At 44.1% G+C, this 20,719-nt stretch overlaps 1 protein-coding gene across 6 annotated transcripts in view; it reads left to right on the top strand.

Moving 5' to 3' along the window:
• PPFIA2 (PTPRF interacting protein alpha 2) overlaps positions 1-20,719 on the top strand; it is a 592,307-nt gene that overhangs the window by 201,269 nt on the left and 370,319 nt on the right. For 2 of the 6 annotated variants that reach the window (XM_073556981.1, XM_073556980.1), the window contains exon 1: positions 5,169-5,591. The exons of the other annotated variants lie outside the window; for them this stretch is intronic. In XM_073556981.1, coding sequence (XP_073413082.1) covers positions 5,511-5,591 — 81 coding nt within the window. In that variant the 5' untranslated portion in view covers positions 5,169-5,510. Of the gene's footprint in view, positions 1-5,168; positions 5,592-20,719 lie in introns of those variants that run through there. 6 annotated transcript variants of the gene reach the window in all.

The following is a 20,719-nucleotide window of genomic DNA, read 5'->3' as shown; positions in this document are numbered from 1 at the left end:
GGAACTGTATGGGGTTTCCATGTTACTGGTAGATCAAAGACCCTGGAAAAGCGACATGGCTCCCGCCTCCTCAAATAAAATCCAGTGAATTCTGCACTCCAAAATCCAAATGCCCAACTGTGCTTAAACCACAGTAAGAGGCCACATGTTTGGCATTATTGTAATGGAGAGAAGGCACTTAATTTACGGGTGCATCGCCAGACACACAAACTGGGCACAATGGTGCACTACACTGTATGGGGACACAATGTATGAGTACTAGACTGGCACATTTGCAATTCTCCAGAATAAAGCCTGGCATGGATGTTACAAAATGGTCATTGCAGTCATGGATGAATTCATTGAGAGGTGCAGTTTCTACAATGGGGTCACTTTTGTTTTTTTTTCTAATTTTCTGGCACCTTCGGGGCACCGCAAATGTCACCCGAAAACTATTCTAGCAAAATCTGTACTCCAAAAGCCAAATAGCACTCCTTCCTTTTATATCAAAATGAGGAAATGGTTGCACTCCATTGTGTTAAGGCATGTCAATGTGAAATACAAGAAGTGTGAATAGCGTAATGGCTTTTGAAATTTAGGAATAACACATGAGATACTTAGCACAAAATTTGACTAAAATATCATTTTGATATGTAAGCTGTTTTTTGGTATGCACCTATTCAGACTGCTTCTTGATGTACCGTCAGTTTTTTGTAATTTGTATGCTAACTTTCTGACTGAGCACTCCGCCCTTCATCATGCTGTGGTTTTAATTCTATCCAATCACATTTGGTTCCAACCTTCCTATAAATACAGGCTTTACCAAATTATTAGCCATAGGTAAGTGTTCACACTAGGCAGTTAGGTCAGGGACCCATTCAATGAGATCACCTTGACGTTGGTGAATGGGCTCACATTTTTTGGCCAAATTTTGTGCTAAGTATCTCATATGTTTTTTCTAAATTCTAAAAGCCATTATGCTATTCACATTTCATATATTTCATATTTGATATGCCTTAATGCAATTGAGTGCAACCATTTCCTCATTTTGATATGTATGCTGTTTTTTCGTATGCACCTATTCAGACTAGTTCTTGATGTGCCGTCAGTTTTTTGTAATTTGTATGCTAACTCCTTCCTTTCAGCCATGATGTGTGGCGTAACAATAAATTCTAATAACATATGGAGCAGCATCACGTTTGGGAGAAATTGTGTGGTCTAGTTTTACTTATTAACCCTTGTGTACCTGACAAATTTGCTGCAAATACAAAAAATACATTTTTACCTTTAAAATCTCATATATCCACATTTCAATGTCATAAAATTCTGTGAGACACCTATGGGTTCTAAATACTCACTAAACCTCTACAGTCATGGCCAAAAGTTTAGAGAATGACACAAATATTATATTTTCACATGATCTGCTGGCCTCTGGTTTTTATGTGTGTTTGTCAGATGTTTTTATCACATACAGAAATATAATTGCAATCATATTATGAGTAGCAAAAGGTTATATTGACAGTTAGAATGAGTTAATACAGCAAGTCAATATTTGCAGTGTTGACCCTTCTTCTTCAGGACCTCAGCAATTCTCCCTGGCATGCTCTCAATCAACTTCTGGATCAAATCCTGACTGATAGCAGTCCATTCTTGCAAAATCAATGCTTTAATTTCGTCTGAATTTGAAGGTTTTTGTTTGTCCACTCGTCTCTTGATTATTGACCACAAGTTCTCAATGGGATTAAGATCTGGGGAGTTTCCAGACCATGGTCCCAAAATCTCTATGTTTTGTTCCCTGAGCCATTTAGTTATCACCTTTGCTTTATGGCAAGGTGCTCCATCATGTTGAAAAAGGCATTGTTGATCGCCAAACTGCTCTTGGACGGTTGGGAGAAGTTGCTCTTGGAGGACATTCTGGTACCATTCTTTATTCATGGCTGTGTTTTTAGGCAAGACTGAGAGAGAGCACATTCCCTTGGCTGAGAAGCAACCCCACACATGAATAGTTTCAGGATGCTTGACAGTTGGCATGAGACAAGACTGGTGGTAGCGCTCACCTGGTCTTCTCCGAATAAGCCGTTTGCCAGATGTCCCAAACAATCGAAAAGGGGATTCATCAGAGAAAATGACTTTAAACCAGTCCTCAGCAGTCCACTCCCTGTACCTCTTGCAGAATATCAGTCTGTCCATGATGTTTTTCCTGGAGAGAAGTGGCTTCTTTGCTGCCCTCCTTGAGACCAGGCCTTGCTCCAAGAGTCTCCGCCTCACAGCGCGTGCAGATGCACTCACACCTGCCTGCTGCCATTCCTGAGCAAGTTCTGCACTGCTGGTAGCCCGATCCCGCAGCTGAAACACTTTTAAGGGACGGTCCTGGCGCTTGCTGGTCTTTCTTGGGTGCCCTGGAGCCTTTTTGGCAACAAGGGAACCTTTCTCCTTGAAGTTCTTGATGATGCGATAGATTGTTGACTGAGGTGCAATCTTTCTAGCTGCGATACTCTTCCCTGTTAGGCCATTTTTGTGCAGTGCAATGATGACTGCACGTGTTTCTTTAGAGATAACCATGGTTAACAGAAGAGAAACAATGATGCCAAGCACCAGCGTCCTTTTAAAGTGTCCAGTGGTGTCATTCTTACTTAATCATGACAGATTGATCTCCAGCCCTGTCCTCATCAACACCCACACCTGTGTTAATGGAGCAATCACTGAAACTATGTTAGCTGGTCCTCTTAAGGCAGGGCTGCAATGATGTTGAAATGTGTTTTGGGGGATAAAGTTCATTTTCTAGGCAAATATTTACTTTGCAAGTAATTGCTGTTAAGCTGATCACTCTTTATAACATTCTGGAGTATATGCAAATTGCCATTAGAAAAAATGAAGCAGTAGACTTTGTAAAAATTAATATTTGTGTCATTCTCAAAACTTTTGGCCATGACTGTAGATGAATTCCTTGAGAGGTCTAGTTTCCAAAATGGGATCACTTATGGGGGTTTCTGCTTTTTTCACATGTCAATGGCTCTTCAAACACGACGTAGCATTTACAATCTATCCCAGGCAAATAGCGTTCTTTCCTTTCCTAGCCCTGACATGTGCCTAAAGAGAAGTTTTTGACCCCATATGGGGTATAGTGGCTTTTGGGACTAATTGTGCAACAAGTTATGGGGTGTGTATTTTCCTATTATCCATTGTGAAAATTACAAATTTGGGGCTAAAATAATAACATTTTTGTGAAAAAAATTACTACCTAATGTTATCAAATTCTGTGTAGTACCAGTGGGTTCAAAATACTCGCTGTATCCCTGGATAAAATCCTTGAGGGGTATAATTTCCAAAAAGGGGTCACTTGTGGGGGGGGGATTCACTGTTTAGGCACATCAGGGGCTCTCCAAACACAACATGACACCCGCTCTTGATTCCAGTCTTTTTTGCTTTCAAAAAGTCAAATGGCGCTCCTTCCCTTCCAAGCCCTGACGTTCACACAAACAGTGGATTTCCCCCAAATATTGGGTATTGGCATACTGAGGGGAAATTGCACAACAAATTTTAAGGTTCAATTTCTCCTTTTACCCTTGTGAAAATAACAAATAAATTTCTTATGAAAAAAAAAAATGTTCAGTTTTTCTTTCCACATTGCTTTAGCGCTTGTGAAGAACCAGAAGGGTTAATAAACTTCTTGAATGTTGTTTTGAATACCTTGAGGGGTGAAACTTTTAGAATATATCACTTTTTGGTATTTTCTATTATATTGACCCTCAAAAATCACATTAAATATGAGATGGTCCCTAAAAAATGGTTTTGTAAATTTTGTTGTATAAATGAAAAATATTCAGAATTGAGAGTCCTCAGTGGTTGATACCTTTTAATGGCTAACTGAAAAGATGGTAACACATTGCAAGCTTTCGAGACTACTCAGGTCTCTTCTTCAGGCTAGACTGATACAAAATCTGAAGAGTCACATATTTATGCACAATACAACACAGAAAAAATGCAATGGATAAGACAAGTGACATGAAGCAGAACTATTAATATGGGAGTGGGAGAAGCATAAATATTGGACCAGTACATAGATAAGGAGTCCGGATGTTTTATAGTCCTCTGATTGGGGTCTCCTAATGTGATGTGATGCCCCCACCAGGTCTTGAAAGCAAATTCCTTAATTGATGTAAAAAGACATAAATCCATGCGACACATTCATTCCAGCACTGAGAGTGTCAAAGGTCGTCATAAATTTATACTCCCAAACACGTCTCTCTCTCTCTGAGAATTGAAGTTACCTTTCAATACCAGTAATTTCATATCCACGCTGCTGTGATCAGGGATACAAAAATGTTTTGCCACAGGTAGATCCATTCTTTTTTCTCTTTTTGTGTGACGATGAACATTCATCCTTGTTCTAAGCTTTTGCCCTGTCTCCCACACATACAGACCCCCAGTTGGACATTTAGTACAAATAATTAAGTACACCACATTAGATGTAATGCTGCTGAAAGTACCTGGGATCTTGTAGTCCTGATGTGAGTTGGGGATCTTTATCTTGTCCGTGGTCATTATTAATGGACTTGACTAAATCAGATAATGAACAAATTTTTGTTTTGATTGTTCTCAGAACTGTAAGTTTGTTTTTTGTTTTTTTAAACGTTTTTAATATGCAGTTTACTGTACAAAATGTTAAGCTCATCCAAATTCTCCTTCCCCCCCAAAAAAATAATAAAAAACCCCAGAAATTCTTGCATTTATTTGCCAAGAACTTTTATTACCAGCTGCCTGTGTAATGCCAGCCAGATCAATACACTATAATACGTGGCCGTAAAGTTTTAGCAGCGACTAATAAAATATTCACGCTCCGCTATGTTATTGCGACATTCTGGAAAATAGATTCTAGAATTTTTATTTCCCTTTTTTTTTTCTTATCTATACTCTCCAGCATTTTAACATAAGTGTTGAAAATAAAATAGATTTAAAGCAAGCAGCGAATGTCCAAAGTGATATTAAGTAAGACTGCGGTGGATTGTGCAGTTACCGGGACTCTACCGGAATGAAGAAAAAGTGTCACTTTGTGCAGTTTGAGTGTCCCCTGACTGTATTCCTCCCAGCACTCATGCTGTAAATGAAGCCGAGTGTTATTGGTTAGCCTGGATGCTTAGCATAATCACTTAGCTAGGCTGGTTGAGGGGAGGTGGTAATCACTGAGAGCAGATGGGCAGGACCAAAGCATTGCCAGATTCTGTACAAGCTCCATGCATTCTAGGGCTCTTCTCTTTTTTCCCACAGCTGAGCCCCTATGTGGTTTTATTTTGCCACCTCTCCAAGCCCCACTAAGGCTCAAATGAGAGCAGGGGCTACGAATGCTTTGTGCCGGCTCCGATATGCCAGCAATTGAGGCTTATAAACGCTTGAGCTCCTGTATGAAGGGATGGGGCAGATTTTATTTTGTACAGTAGCCTCTCGTAATGCATGAAAGGATTTATAAAGAAGCTTAACTCCCTTGCCTGCATCTGTATCATTTGTGGATTGTATTGCCTGTGGGATCAGAAATGATTTTCTCGGATATGAACACAGTTTCTGCTTCTCCGAAAGTGCACCCTCCGAATGGGACTAGGTATTACACTTTTCAGGTATGTAGAATAAGCACATCCATGCTCCTTATTACTGACCGATCTAGTGGCGTTACAGCCAGAATAGTGCTTTATTCGCTGACAGGACGGGCGAATTGTCCTTCATATCTAATTCATTGTGTCATATGTCTGCTTTTTTGATCTTAAAGGTAAGGGATCACATAAGGAAAGTAAGCCCCGTCTTGTTTCTCATCAACATTAGCACTCCCATCCCTGTGATGGTTTGTGTATGCACAGTAGGGGGCAGCACCAACTTAATATGCCCTCTACCGCTTGCACAAGTTCATGAGCGACCCCTTACGATGATCTCGGTTAGACCTGTATTGTCGCTATGAGCAGCGTCCTGAAAACCCTGAAATAGCTCTAATTTTACATAACCAACCACTGAATCCTGGCCGTTCACAGGCTCTGAATAAGCACTTCTAAAAATATACCGGCGTGACAAAAAAAAACTATTTTGTGAAATTGCAGAAGTCTTCTTGCCGGTGCAAATTCTATCTTCTGACGTCATCACTGAGCAAAAATAACTAATGCAGCGTAGTTCAGGTGGACCTGCATTTCTCTGGTTGGCGTGTTATTTATTTGATACTCTATAGAACCATTTCTGCTCATTAGCTAATCTATGGGGTAAGAGCGGAGTCAAATGTCAGATGCCAACTTTGCTCTAACGTTTGATTAGCTGCAAACCCTTAGAATGGCTGACAATGGCAGAATGTCACTTTTTGGCAGTGTGCAATCGTACAATCAATGCACTTCAGTTGGATTTTCTTATCCTTGATTTGTGTGGAAATGTAGGCTGCATTAATGTTCCTTATTTTCTCTAATTTCCGAGCACTTAAAACATAGTATTTGAGAGGCAAGCTTCATTTATTTACAGATTTAATGAACCAAGTTCTCTTCTCTGAACCTTTTGCTATCCTTGTGATCCACAGCCGTAGCCTATGAATAATGCACTATAATGACATTTCTTGGTACCATGGACGTCACCTAACTTGTGTGACGTATGGTCCCGGTGCTCATCATTATTGCTGTCACTATATACGTTACACCATTGTACAGAAAATATTTTACACCCCATAAACTTGGAGGTGCTTAAGTTTGGAGAGGTACATGTTAATATGCTTCATTATATAGGGACATATCATTTTGCCAGGAAACTAAAAATAAGAAATTACTGTAAATCCCCCTACAGATTACAATCAGAGTGATCTACTGCAGATTTCCGCTCTAGATACTCTCACAATATTGCTGCCTGTCGATGACAGAGACTATTGAGTCGCAGCAGAAGTCAGTCCTATGTAAGGCTAAGCTCATATGTCCAGAAGTCGATTGTTAAAAACGGATCCAGCAGCAATCCGTTATCAGTAATCAAGTGGATGATAACGCTCTGTTCACATGTCCGGTAATCATCAGTTAGAACGGATCCAGCAGCAATCCATTGACAAAGAAGTTGTGCAAACATAACTTTTTTGTCCGCCTGAAAAAAACTGATTTCATCTGTATCTGTATTTTTTTATAATAAAGTCTATGGAAAGTGTGTGCGTTATATAGTGATCTGTTTTTCTCCTATTTGAAAAAGATTTGTTTTTTGCTTACTGGAGGTGGGAAAATAAATATGACACATACTGTAGGACACGTGAACGTTTCAAATAATCATTCATTTGACACTGATCCAGTAAACAAAAAATAGATCCTGTTCAAAGGGTAGAAAAACAGATCACTATTTAATGAATACGTTTTCCATAGACTTTAATGATAACAAAAAAACTAATCCAGTTAAAATCAGTTTTCTTCAGGCAGGTAAAAAAGTAGTGTCTGCACAACGTCTTTGTCAATGGATTGCTGCTGGATCCCTTCTGTCTGATGATTACTGGACATGTGAACAGAGCTTTACTTGGCAGTTCACATCCAGTAAGCAAAAAAAGGATCTGTTCCAAATGGAAGAAAAACAGATGGCTATTTAATGGATTCATGTAGGAAAAAGGGGACAAATCCGGCACCAGCATCGAATACTACTATACAAGTTCCTCTGTAGTCAAATGGGTCCGCACCTGTATGTACAAGGGACGGGGTGCTCACCAAGAAAAACACATGATCCATGAAAAAAGAAGACTGAGGAGGCACTCACTATTCCTGTTAAAAGACTTTTATTTCATCTGTTAAAAAACATGGAGCTGGGGAGGAGTGTGGCGAGCAGGACCAACGGACGATGGCCGCCTCGCACTGATTGCGCTTCAACAGGTCCTGAGTACTTTTTTCCCATGAACTATTTAATGGATCCATTTTCCATTGACTTTAATGTTGAAAAGACGAATCAAGTTAATGGCACCTTTCGATTATAAGGCGACATTAAGACCGGATTAGAAATGGAGAGGTGTCAATAAGACCGATCCATTACTAATCCTACAGTAAAGAAAGGGTTAAATAAACACAATCACACAATAAGAATAAATTATTTTAATGAAAAAATAAAACACACACATTTTTATTATCTTTATTATACTGGTAATTCCTTAGCGAAGCCATCGATCTTCTGAAAAAAAAGTTGAAAATAATATAACAAATCTATACATTACCTGTCCGGCGCTCAGTCACGTCCCACCGCGTAAATCCATCTTGGGGGTTAATATATTTACAGTGGGAGCGCTGCTAATACAGCCGCTCCCGACTGAAACTGACTGGGGAATGAATGGAGCAGAGCCAGTCTCAGTGATGAGCGGTGACGTCACCGCTAGTTACTGAGCATGCGCCGGCTGCTCCCATTCATTCCCCAGTATCCACAGGGACACACGGACACGGATAGCTCCCATACTGGAATTATCTGGACGTGTGAAACCGCCCTTAAGCTGGGGTTAGACTTGCGAGAAACTTGCACAAGTCTTGCATCTCAATACCCGACACTGCCGCCAGCACTCGGTACGGAGTGTGCGGCTGCATGTATATGTTTGCATCCACACACACCGGTCCTGAGTGCCAGAGGAAGTCCCGGGTATTGAGATGCGAGACTCGTGTGAGTTTCCCAAGTCTGCCCCCGTCCTTAGGGTACGTTCACACTAGGCATTATTATCTACTGCAAAACCTGATCTCTTGGCAGGAAAGAAGTTGCAGGAAAAAAAGCATGTTTCCTTTTTTTTTTTGTGTGTGCATTTTTTGCGGTGGTTTTGGAATACTAGATTTGTCTCTTGTGCATGCTGATAAAGTTTAGTGTTGAAAAAAGTCCTATTCCAAAGATTAAGGTTTTGGCACAAAAAAGTGCAAAAAATGTTACTTGCGTATTTGGTGCTTTTTTCAGCGTTTTTTCATCACCCATTGAAGTCAATGGGTGAAAACCGCTGAACAAAGTGACATGCTCTATGTCCAAAACGCCATGCAAAGCAAAAAATACTAATGCCATCAAGGTGTGTGCATGACATTTCTGAAATTTCATAGCTGATACTGTAAAACGCAGCTGAAGATTGCCATAAAAGAACGCAGCAAAAATGCGCAGTGTGAACTTAAGGGGGTTTTACACTAAGCGATATCGCTAGCAATATCGCTAAAACGTCACTGGTTTTGTGACGTTATAGCGATATTGCTAGCGATATCGCTATGTGTGATACTTACCAGCGACCGGCTCCCCCGCTGTCCATCGCTGATCGCGCGAGAATGTCCGGCTCCATTTCTCGTCGGGCGCTTCCTGCTGAGACTTCCTGCTGTGTGAGACGAGCGACGCGTGGAGGCGGGCGGGAGGACGCCAGGATCGCTGTGTGAGAATGGTAAGTATCGTGCGCTGCGTCGCTGCTGCATCGCTGTGAGATCTTTCTGTATGAAAGCTCACTAGCGATCATTTAGCGATACACCAGCGATCCTGGCCGGGTCGGATCGCTGGTGCATCGCTAAATGTAAAAGGGCCTTTAGCCTTAAACTTTACTTAAAGGGAACTTGTCTGCTAATTCATGCAGCTGAAACCAGGAGCAGCAGGAATCAGAGACCAGTTCCTACATTCCAGTAATGTCTTTTATTTTGAACTATGTCTGATTGATCAGGCAGCAAAATCCAGCGGACAGGTTCTCCTTAATGCCTATAGTCGTTTATCCCTGCTGTGCGCTAATAAGCTCCCCGTTGCTTTGCAACAAACTCTGCTGAACATGGGTGTCACCGCTAGACCTCCACAGTCCTGTGGCATTCCGAGGTGCACTGAGCACACTGAGGCCTGCAGCTCAGCACTGTCTTTAATTACCAGGCACATTTTTAAAATTAGCTGGGGGAGGGGGACTCCCTGAAATTACGTTTGGGAGTGTTTCAGACTGCTGTTCTTTGATCTGGCTTGGAGTCACTGATATCTTTATATACATATATACTTTGAGACATGTTTCACTATAAAAACCTAATGTTCAAACAATGGTAGGACGGTGCAGTCATAATGGCTTCCACACCAGATTGTGCAGTTTTCTGATATTTTGTGCAGATGTCTTAGGCTATGTGCACACGCTGCGGATTCACCAGCAGATTTTTCCGTGCGGATCCGCAGGTAAAACTGCAGGTAAATTGACCTGCGGTTTTACCTGTGAATTGGACATGTCAATTCTTTCTGCGGATTTAAAACCTCAGCTTTTCCGCAGTAAAAAAAAAACCGCAGCATGTGCACTGCGGATTGTAAATTCCATAGACTTACATGGTACTGTACACTGTCTGCGGAACTGCTGTGGATCCACAGAGGCCAAATCCACTGCGGATCCACAGCAGAATCTGCAGCGTGTGCACATACCCTTAAGCCTACATGAAACATTACCTTACACTTAAAGGGAACCTGTCAGGCGATTCATGTTTCCCAAACTGCAGGCAGCAGAAATCGCAGCCTAGAGGCAATGGGCAGCACAGTGGCTCAGTGGTCGGGTCCTGGGCAGCACAGTGGCTCAGTGGTCAGCACTGTTACTTTGCAGCTATTGGCCCCTGGGCAGCACGGTGACTCAGTGGTCAGCACTGTCACTTTTGCAGCTATTGGCTCCTGGGTTCAACATCTGCAAGGAATTTGTATGTTCTCCCCGTGTTTGCGTGGGTTTCCTCCGGGTACTCCGGTTTCCTCCAACATTCCAAAGGCATACTGATGGGGATTCTAGATTGTGAGACCCAATGGGGACAGTGATGATGATATCTTTAAACCGCTGCGGAATATGATGGCGCTATATAAGCAAAGCATACGAAATAAGATCTCAACCTGATATATTATTCTCTAAAACACATTTCAGAAAATACGCATTGAAGTTGCAGCCAGTACTATAGCTGGAAACACACAGACCGTGCTTGGATTGTAATACCCTGACCAACCACCGGTGTGCGTACCAGCGCTAACTACCTAATACAGCGTATAGGCCTAGAAGGCAGTCAGTTCAGGTATGGCAATCCGAGCGGGGACATGTAAACTGGCTTTACAGATCCTAAAGTGATTGATCACATAACTTTGACCATAAGATTTAACACTTCAAAGCAAACCCTTACTTGTACAATCAATTAAAAATATTCTTCCTAAAAGAAAAATATATGTTTCCACCTAGTTTCCATTTTGTCGTATATAATGTGAATTTTATGTATTGCTGCTCGCTTCTGTTTCTCGCGTCTATGTCAGTTTCTTCCGTTTTATGTTGACGGCATAAGTAGCGGGACCTCTGGCTGCTCCTTCTTAATGAGGCTTTATGGCTGCTAACAAGTGAATGTTGTCCTGTTTCTTACATTGTCTATGCATTGGTTTTAGGTTTGTAGTTCAGTAGTCTAGAAATAAAAGAACTCTGGTTAAAAGTCACTGTGTTTGATCTGCAGATTGAATGATTATTATTATGATTGTAACTTGCATTGGTTACTGCAGTATGGAAATCTCTGGAGAAATCTGATGCTCAATGAGGCAAAGCAAACTTGACTGCTTTTAGGAAAGTGAGAAAGGTTCACCTCACACTCCGAGATTCCAGGCCCCAAAAAGAGTAAAATCAGTGATCTATGCTTTCATTATATCATCAATATCAGATTGATGGGGGTCTGACAACCTGCGACCCCACTGATCAGCAGTTATTAGCTCTGACAGCATCGGATGGATCTGAACCTCTACACGTAGGATGGAGCTGTGTTTTTGGTTCTGGGCAATGTTTATATTCGGCTACACCCTGAGTTAAAAAAACTGCAGATCAGAAGGAAAACCGGGTGTCGGACCGTCACCTATCTGATATTGATGGCCTGTGCAATCCAGTTGATCACAGCTACCCTGTCACAGAGCTCAGCATTCAGAGAACTGATAGATCTGCAGCTGATAAAACAGGGATTTTGTCAAAGTCGCAGCAAGCAGCCCAGTAAGTGACACATCACTTGTATCAGTGTCTCTGCCTCTACTTAATGCTGATATCAGATGATGTAGCAAAAACTTGGTGACCGGTTCCATCTAAATGATTTTCACATAATACGAAGAAAGTGACATAGAAATTTTTCTTTTCCTAACTATGAAAAGGGTATATCTTCATAGATACAACAATGTAACATTGGTGCCCTAGCCCTGCAGAACTGCTGGATATTTAGTTAATAAATTCACCATTGAATAAATTGTTCCCTTCATGTCTCACGCAGGGACATGAACAGATAACAAAGCTCTCCTCTGTGAAGTTCCTATATTTCTCAGCTCTTATTTCTGCTTTTTAAAGTTTTGTGAGTATTACATAATGTTGAGTGAATATGGGGTAGAGGTTTTCTTAAAGGGAACACATCACCAGAAAAACGCTATTAACCTGCAACTATGGGGTTAACCTTTAGGCTAATAATGTTACTCACTTGCTCAGTGCCCGCACTTACCCAAATGCTGTGGTAGAAAATGAACTTTATTCCCTCTGGCAGCTATCCAGTTTGTCACTGGGACAGCAGCGGCACACTTTCAGTCATCGCTGTAACCGCGCCCCCTGTACTGACTGACAGCCTAATGCAGAGTTAGGGGCAGTCTATGTACTCAGAGTGGTGACTGAACCTGCAACGCAACCGTGAGTGAAACTGGAATGATAATAGCCTTTTTTTTCTTGCGACAAGTTCCCTTTAAGAGGATTTTTTCTGGCTATAACATTTATGGCCAGTTTCTAAGACTATCGGGATCTGCTGTACTTAGCAGAATAAAGAAGCAGTGGTACAATACGCAGCGCCCTCATATGTGTGTATTTTGTGAGAGTTTTGTGATGCCCTCCAGAGCACTTGGCTGGACCGCCCACAGGACCCTTGGCACTTAATTCACACTCCTGCTATAGCGAAGCCAATTAATGTGAATTGGTTTGAACAGAATGGGAGGTTGTAGTCCTAAGCGCAGGCACATTTGTATGGATGTTACTGCGCTATGTAAAGTAGGTGTCTGGGGACCCCCATCCATCATTCAACTATGACATATTCTGTTGCCTGGCCCTTTAACAGCACTTAAAACTATTCTATTGATTAGAGCGTTTATTAGGTTAGTCTTGGCTTGGTCCTGAGTTTATTAGTTAAATGGTTAAACCAAAAGCATTTTCACCTTATTTGTGTATTCCTCTGTATCGGTGGATGCGTATTAGCCCACATTACCCGATAGCATCTGTAAAATGTAAGTTACATGGACGTTTATTAAGTATCCCTAATGCATTATAGATATTGCCATTAGTTAGGACACGGCTGTAATCTGAAGATAAAAGCTTAACAAACTGTGAAAGAGGAATTGTTGATGAGCTCTACAGTAGGTCGCCAGACATCAGGCGAAAAGAGGAAAAAAGAAATCTTCATCTTACAGCAAATCTACAAAATTCCTAAACCTTTGATTGAGATCATTGACAATGAAGGTCTGTAGCTCTTGACATCCTTGAGGATGTCAGATCTGCAGGGAGATTTCTTTCTACTGGCAATGGAGATGTAGTCTTTCCATTCCTTTTTACATTTATGTGGCCCAAATGGGTATATTGACAAAAATTGGCTTGACAAAAGGGGTATTCCTATATCCAAGATCCTATCCCAATATGTAGTAGGTGTAATAATAATATTAGCACAACCTCCAATTAGAAATGTAGTATAGTATTTCTGATTCACAATGTCTCTTTCCTCATGTGCAGGCATTGCAGGACCTTAGGTATCCATGGTTACAAGCACTAGCAACTAGCTATAACTAACTTTCACTTTATCAGTGGACGTAACCATGGATACATAAGGTCCTGCAATGCCTGCACATGAGGAAAGAGACATAGTGAATCAGAAACACTATACTACATTTCTAATTGGAGGTATTTGCTAATATTATTACACCTACTACAGTCATGGCCAAAAGTTTTGAGAATGACACAAATATTAATTTTTACAAAGTCTACTGCTTCATTTTTTCTAATGGCAATTTGCATATACTCCAGAATGTTATAAAGAGTGATCAGCTTAACAGCAATTACTTGCAAAGTCAATATTTGCCTAGAAAATGAACTTTATCCCCCAAAATACATTTCAACATCATTGCAGCCCTGCCTTAAAAGGACCAGCTAACATCGTTTCAGTGATTGCTCCATTAACACAGGTGTGGGTGTTGATGAGGACAGGGCTGGAGATCAATCTGTCATGATTAAGTAAGAATGACACCACTGGACACTTTAAAAGGAGCCTGGTGCTTGGCATCATTTTTTCTCTTCTGTTAACCATGGTTATCTCTAAAGAAACAAGTGCAGTCATCATTGCACTGCACAAAAATGGCCTAACAGGGAAGAGTATTGCAGCTAGAAAGATTGCACCTCAGTCAACAATCTATCGCATCATCAAGAACTTCAAGGAGAGAGGTTCCCTTGTTGCCAAAAAGGCTCCAGGGCGCCCAAGAAAGACCAGCAAGCGCAAGGACCGTCTCTTAAAAGTGTTTCAGCTGCGGGATCGGGCTACCAGCAGTGCAGAGCTTGCTCAGGAAGGGCAGCAGGCAGGTGTGAGTGCATCTGCACGCACTGTGAGGCGGAGACTCTTGGAGTGTAGGGAAGGTGACCTGACGTACGGACGGACATGTCAGAATGGAGAAAGATAGGTTTGCACAGTTTAGGTAGGTGTCAGTAATATAGTGGGAAACAGCTAGGAAAGTGTAGGTGACGTGCAGTACCTTGGGATGACCATTAGATGGCAGGGTGGAGTGTGAGCAAAGGACGTGACATCAGCTTAGGGCTTTAGAAACCGTTGGTCATGGGGGGCGGAGTGACAGTTAGAGTGACAGTTTCAAGGAACCGGGAGAGCTATAAATATTGAGGGAGGGTTCCAGAAGGTTCCAGTCCCCAGGGGGAGCTCAGGTGACAGGATGACTGCGCCAGTCTGTGCGCTCTGAGGAGAATCCGACCAAGGGGACTGAGGAGAAAGAACGTCAGGGGGGTGGTCCTGACAGGAAAGGACCGCAGCAGAGACGAGGCTCTGGGTGAAGGACACCGTATGTGTAACGACGAAACTGGCCAGTAAAGTGCTGATGGTGTACGGGCCTAAGGCGGCCACAGTGACTGAGCTGTCAGGATTGTCACAGTGTGAGACGGGACGGTACGTATAAATACGTCCCTAGTGTAACGTACGGTGTTGAAGCGGCCCTGGACACGGAGGGCTGAGAGAGATATCGCGGTGTGCTGCGAGGGCCGTCAGTCGGACGGTGAACAATAAACTTGGACCTGTTGCACCCAGAATCTGCCTCATCGTGTCTCTGTTTATATCTCTGCGCGGTAAGAAGAGGGACCACCCCCCAGCTCGGCACCCCCCCAGCTCGGCTCACCACCGACCCTACATTTGGCGTAGTCGGCAGGATCGCCGCCGCTATTACCCCATCTTCTGCGGCAGGCCTGCCTTAAAAGAATGGAAAAGGACTTGGACTGTGCTGCTTGGATTATTAATACCTGTGGATTACAATTGGCTTACCTGTGGATTACAAATTGGGAGCGCTGTGGTGACTCCGTGGTGCTGACCGAAGATCCGGGGCGGTATCAGGAGCTGCGCAAGATGGCGGCATTACTACACCGCAGGGGAGAGGTCCGGGTGTTTGCAGTCGTGTTGAATGGACTGGGACCCCCTCCAACGTACCCCCGTGGACAGCAGTATGTGCCCGGAGGCCGACGTTTCCATATATTGGACCCTGACAGGTGGGTGGAGAGGCCTGCCAATGCCCCACCCCACAGAGGGAGTGACACCGAAGAAAAGCTTGGGAGCGGCTGTTTGGCGCCATTCGATTGCTGCCCACCGGACGGTATGAGACGCTGCGGGTGTCGGGGCATTGGCCGCCTAGAGTGGCAGTGGCGGCAGAAGAACGAGCTGAGACAGAAGACGTCATCTTCGGGTCCATGGGCAAGAAGAGGAGTCTGTGCGGAGCCCGTGCGGAGCCAGAAGGAGCGGCCGCCATTGATACCGGCGGAGAGTCTCCCCGCGGAGCCCCTGAGTCTGGAAGCTAGGCCCGCTGAGCAGCGAGCTGGAGAGCGGAGGCTGCGGGATGAGCCGTGCGGTGGTGTGACGGAGGCCACGGCGCCGGGGAAGGTGAGAGTTCCCCCGGCCCTGCCGGTGGCTTCACAAGCGGCCCCTATCATTTTGCCACAACACGCAGCCTCCAGTGTACCGGAAGGCCCGGCTGCGGAGGGCCCTATGCTATACGCGGGGTTGAGCAAGGCCCCCGCTCCCATCCCTGAGCCATCCCGCCCGGAGTCCCCAGGGCGGAGCTTATTTACAGAAGGCGCGGTTGCGCTCCCTCGGCCGGTGCCAGCCTCATCACCCGAACCGGCCGTTACTCCGGCTCTGCTGGAAGTTGTGGATGCGGCCTACCCTGCGGCCGCAGTAATGCCAGTATTGGATCCGGCTGTGGTCTGTCTAACGGGCCCTGTGGACCAGCCCTCCGGAATCACGGCTGCTCCCATCCGCTACCCGGCCCCAGCGGCTGCTGGGCTACAGATATCATCGGCCGCCTCTGCCCCGCGCCCTTTCTCAGCAAGGTCCCGCCCACCGGACTCTGGGACTGGCGCGGTACCCTCCGCTTGGGTTGCGGAGGTGGTAAAACGAAAGAAGGTTTGAGAGCAGGAGGTATGGAGCCTGCTTCATTCAAAAGGGGAGGCTGGCATGGCGGTGGAAAGATCCCGGGGGCGGCTGGTGTACACCAATGTGGATCGGGGATATGGTTTCATACGTGATCAGACTGGTCAGAAGGTATACGTGAACGTAGCCTCCATACGCCACGGCCGTGCCCTGGAAATAGGGGACTTTGTCTCTTATTATAAGGAATACTGTCCCCGCGGGTATTATGCGGTGGCAGTCCTGGCGGTACCCGAGGAACGCGAACCCCCGTAAAGAGGACTGTATTGGACACTCCCTTCACCCCAGGAGTTCCACGGCTGTGGGCCCCTTGCTACCGGCCATCAGGAGATGGCCTGGACTGTCAGAGTCTGAAAGAACAGTTCTAGTTTTAAAAAAAAAAAATGTTTTATGTGTTAAGTTGTTTTTTTTAAGAATGTTCCTCTTACAGGATGTTATTTACTAATTTGGAAACTTGACAGAACGGGGATACGAAGACAAGAGGGAGTGTCCATGTCCAAGGAAGGGGGAGGGAAAAGGAGTACTGGCGATGTTCATTGTTGAATGTTGAGTTTTAAAGCAAAAGAAAATGAAAAAAAAAAATATATAAAAATGGGTACTTGTGCTATTATAGAGTTGTTTGATGTATAATATGCATAAGTAAAATGCAACAGGTCCGAGTGCGGGAAGGTCTGCGGGACCAAAGGAAAGTGTGAGATCCGGTAGGGATCTAAGAGTTGAGGAGGTCTGGGAAACCGGGACGCCGACCATGACATGTAATTGAAAGAAGGGAAAATGAGTTGGAAGACGTGAGAAAAGACAGCCGTCCTAGGTCAGGTCCCCAACACCACGGACACCCCTGAAGGAGGAAGGCGGGAGCTGGTAATGATCTGGAAGGTAAGAGACCTCGATCATGGTGTACCGAATAGTGAAAGGTAACAGAAGGGGAGAGTAGGGGAAAGATACACGCCGTAGAGAGAATACGGGTGTACCTTGCCCAGTCTGAAAACGTTGTCATGTGGCGTGCGCGCTGGTGAGTAGCGGTAGGCTGCTCAGAGCATAGTGCTCCCAGTATGGTTGGGCCCCCGCAGATAGTGGGTGTGGCTCAACAGCTGGTCCGACAACAGGATGTAGGTGTAGCTTCAGAACGACGAAGGCAGGGTTGGCGATTGTCGAGGACGACAATGGACAAAGGAAGGGGGAGTGTAGGGAAGGTGACCTGACGTACGGACGGACGTGTCAGAATGGAGAAAGATAGGTTTGCACAGTTTAGGTAGGTGTCAGTAATATAGTGGGAAACAGCTAGGAAAGTGTAGGTGACGTGCAGTACCTTGGGATGACCATTAGATGGCAGGGTGGAGTGTGAGCAAAGGACGTGACATCAGCTTAGGGCTTTAGAAACCGTTGGTCATGGGGGGGCGGAGTGACAGAGTGACAGTTTCAAGGAACCGGGAGAGCTATAAATATTGAGGGAGGGTTCCAGAAGGTTCCAGTCCCCAGGGGGAGCTCAGGTTACAGGATGACTGCGCCAGTCTGTGCGCTCTGAGGAGAATCCGACCAAGGGGACTGAGGAGAAAGAACGTCAGGGGGTGGTCCTGACAGGAAAGGACCGCAGCAGAGACGAGGCTCTGGGTGAAGGACACCGTATGTGTAACGATGAAACTGGCCAGTAAAGTGCTGATGGTGTACGGGCCTAAGGTGGCCACAGTGACTGAGCTGTCAGGATTGTCACAGTGTGAGACGGGACGGTACGTATAAATACGTCCCTAGTGTAACGTACGGTGTTGAAGCGGCCCTGGACACGGAGGGCTGAGAGAGAGAGAGATATCGCGGTGTGCTGCGAGGGCCGTCAGTCGGACGGTGAACAATAAACTTGGACCTGTTGCACCCAGAATCTGCCTCATCGTGTCTCTGTTTATATCTCTGCGTGGTAAGAAGAGGGACCACCCCCCAGCTCGGCACCCCCCCAGCTCGGCTCACCACCAACCCTACAGGAGCAAGGCCTGGTCTCAAGGAGGGCAGCAAAGAAGCCACTTCTCTCCAGAAAAAACATCATGGACAGACTGATATTCTGCAAGAGGTACAGGGAGTGGACTGCTGAGGACTGGGGTAAAGTCATTTTCTCTGATGAATCCCCTTTTCGATTGTTTGGGACATCTGGAAAACGGCTTATTCGGAGAAGACGAGGTGAGCGCTACCACCAGTCTTGTCTCATGCCAACTGTCAAGCATCCTGAAACCATTCATGTGTGGGGTTGCTTCTCAGCCAAGGGAATGGGCTCTCTCTCAGTCTTGCCTAAAAACACAGCCATGAATAAAGAATGGTACCAGAATGTCCTCCGAGAGCAACTTCTCCCAACCGTCCAAGAGCAGTTTGGCGATCAACAATGCCTTTTTCAACATGATGGAGCACCTTGCCATAAAGCAAAGGTGATAACTAAATGGCTCAGGGAACAAAACAGAGATTTTGAGATTTTGGGACCATGGCCTGGAAACTCCCCAGATCTTAATCCCATTGAGAACTTGTGGTCAATCATCAAGAGACAAGTGGACAAACAAAAACCTTCAAATTCAGACAAAATAAAAGCATTGATTTTGCAAGAATGGACTGCTATCAGTCAGGATTTGATCCAGAAGTTGATTGAGAGCATGCCAGGGAGAATTGCAGAGGTCCTGAAGAAGGGTCAACACTGCAAATATTGACTTGCTGCATTAACTCATTCTGTCAATATAACCTTTTGTTACTCATAATATTGTTGCAATTATATTTCTGTATGTGATAAAAACATCTGACAAACACATAAAAACCAGAGGGCAGCAGATCATGTGAAAATATAATATTTGTGTCATTCTCAAAACTTTTGGCCATGACTGTACATATTGGGATAGGATCTTGACGATGAGAATGCCCCTTTAAATATAAAAAGTGCCACTATTTAAAGTAATAAATGCTTAAGCAGAAATATTTGTCTTTTGTCGTTTTGCTTCAGTTATAATTTGGTGAAAAAATTAATGTGTCTGCTCAGATTTGATATGTTGGTTTAGTCATTCTATTTAAAGGGGCTGACCACTACTGGAGGTGAAAAAAAGCTACCTCCATACTGGCACCGCTCTTTGGTACTCAGCGTTAGGTACCCCATCTGTGTTATGGCATGAACATTCAGCAGGGGCAACATATAAGCAGCTGTTTATTGGCAGCAGAGCTCACATGAAACCCCCAGCAAATACTTACGTTGTGGGTGCGGCGTTTGTCCGTAGGGTGAGTAGCTTTTTTATGTTTTTTACCTCCCTGTGTCCATGGGTTGTCCAGTACCGGACAGTCTATTTAATGGCAATTCACAGGGTAAACACTCAATCATACATTTCTGTAAATTTTGGCACATACTACTTATCAGAAAAGTGGATTTGTCAGCATGTCTAATAATGTGTACATTGGGAATTAACGAGTCAGCATCATGGACCTGATGTAGCTCATTATATATTAGCTAATTAAGCATGTCTCATCCCTGAACTATCCGCTAATAATACATTCCAGGTGATTGCAACCATTAGGCCTCACACGTATAGCTTTCCTGCACAGGCTCGATGTGTATTCCTGAGTAACGCCTCCATACTTAGGTGTAATATAAAAATATTCCTCCCTACGAAGTATAAAGATAAAAGAAACCACATTTGACATGAAGAAGAGGTCACTGAATGGACCTCGAAACGCATTGTCTCTGTATGTACCATAAATAAAGTATTGATATTGGAACCAATTTCTACAATCTACTGGATTTCCTCTATTTGATGGTTGAAATATAGCAGCGTGGGAATCTGATGTTTATTTCCCTCTTGGGATCTCCTCTTTGAGTCCCTACGAAGTATGAGAGTCAGAGAAAAATATCAGGCAGGAAAAAACCGTATGAAATCATGAAAGACATATAGAGGTACAGTAGGCCCAATACAAGTCTGTGGGTACCTTATTACAGCTCTGATTACATTTACTGAATCCAAACATGTCTTTAAAGGGATTTTCCACATTAAGAAAAGTGCTCCCCTAATGCTTTTATATTTGTAAAACAATGAGCAGAGCAGGTATTCGCCCTCTCGGGAATCAATATCTAAATACGGCCGTCT

This window comes from Dendrobates tinctorius, unplaced genomic scaffold (genome assembly GCF_039654945.1).
Source record: "Dendrobates tinctorius isolate UK_male_01 unplaced genomic scaffold, ASM3965494v1 ptg000241l, whole genome shotgun sequence".
NCBI classification, from domain to species: Eukaryota; Metazoa; Chordata; class Amphibia; order Anura; family Dendrobatidae; genus Dendrobates; species Dendrobates tinctorius.
This window is presented reverse-complemented; position numbering and strand designations above follow the sequence as displayed.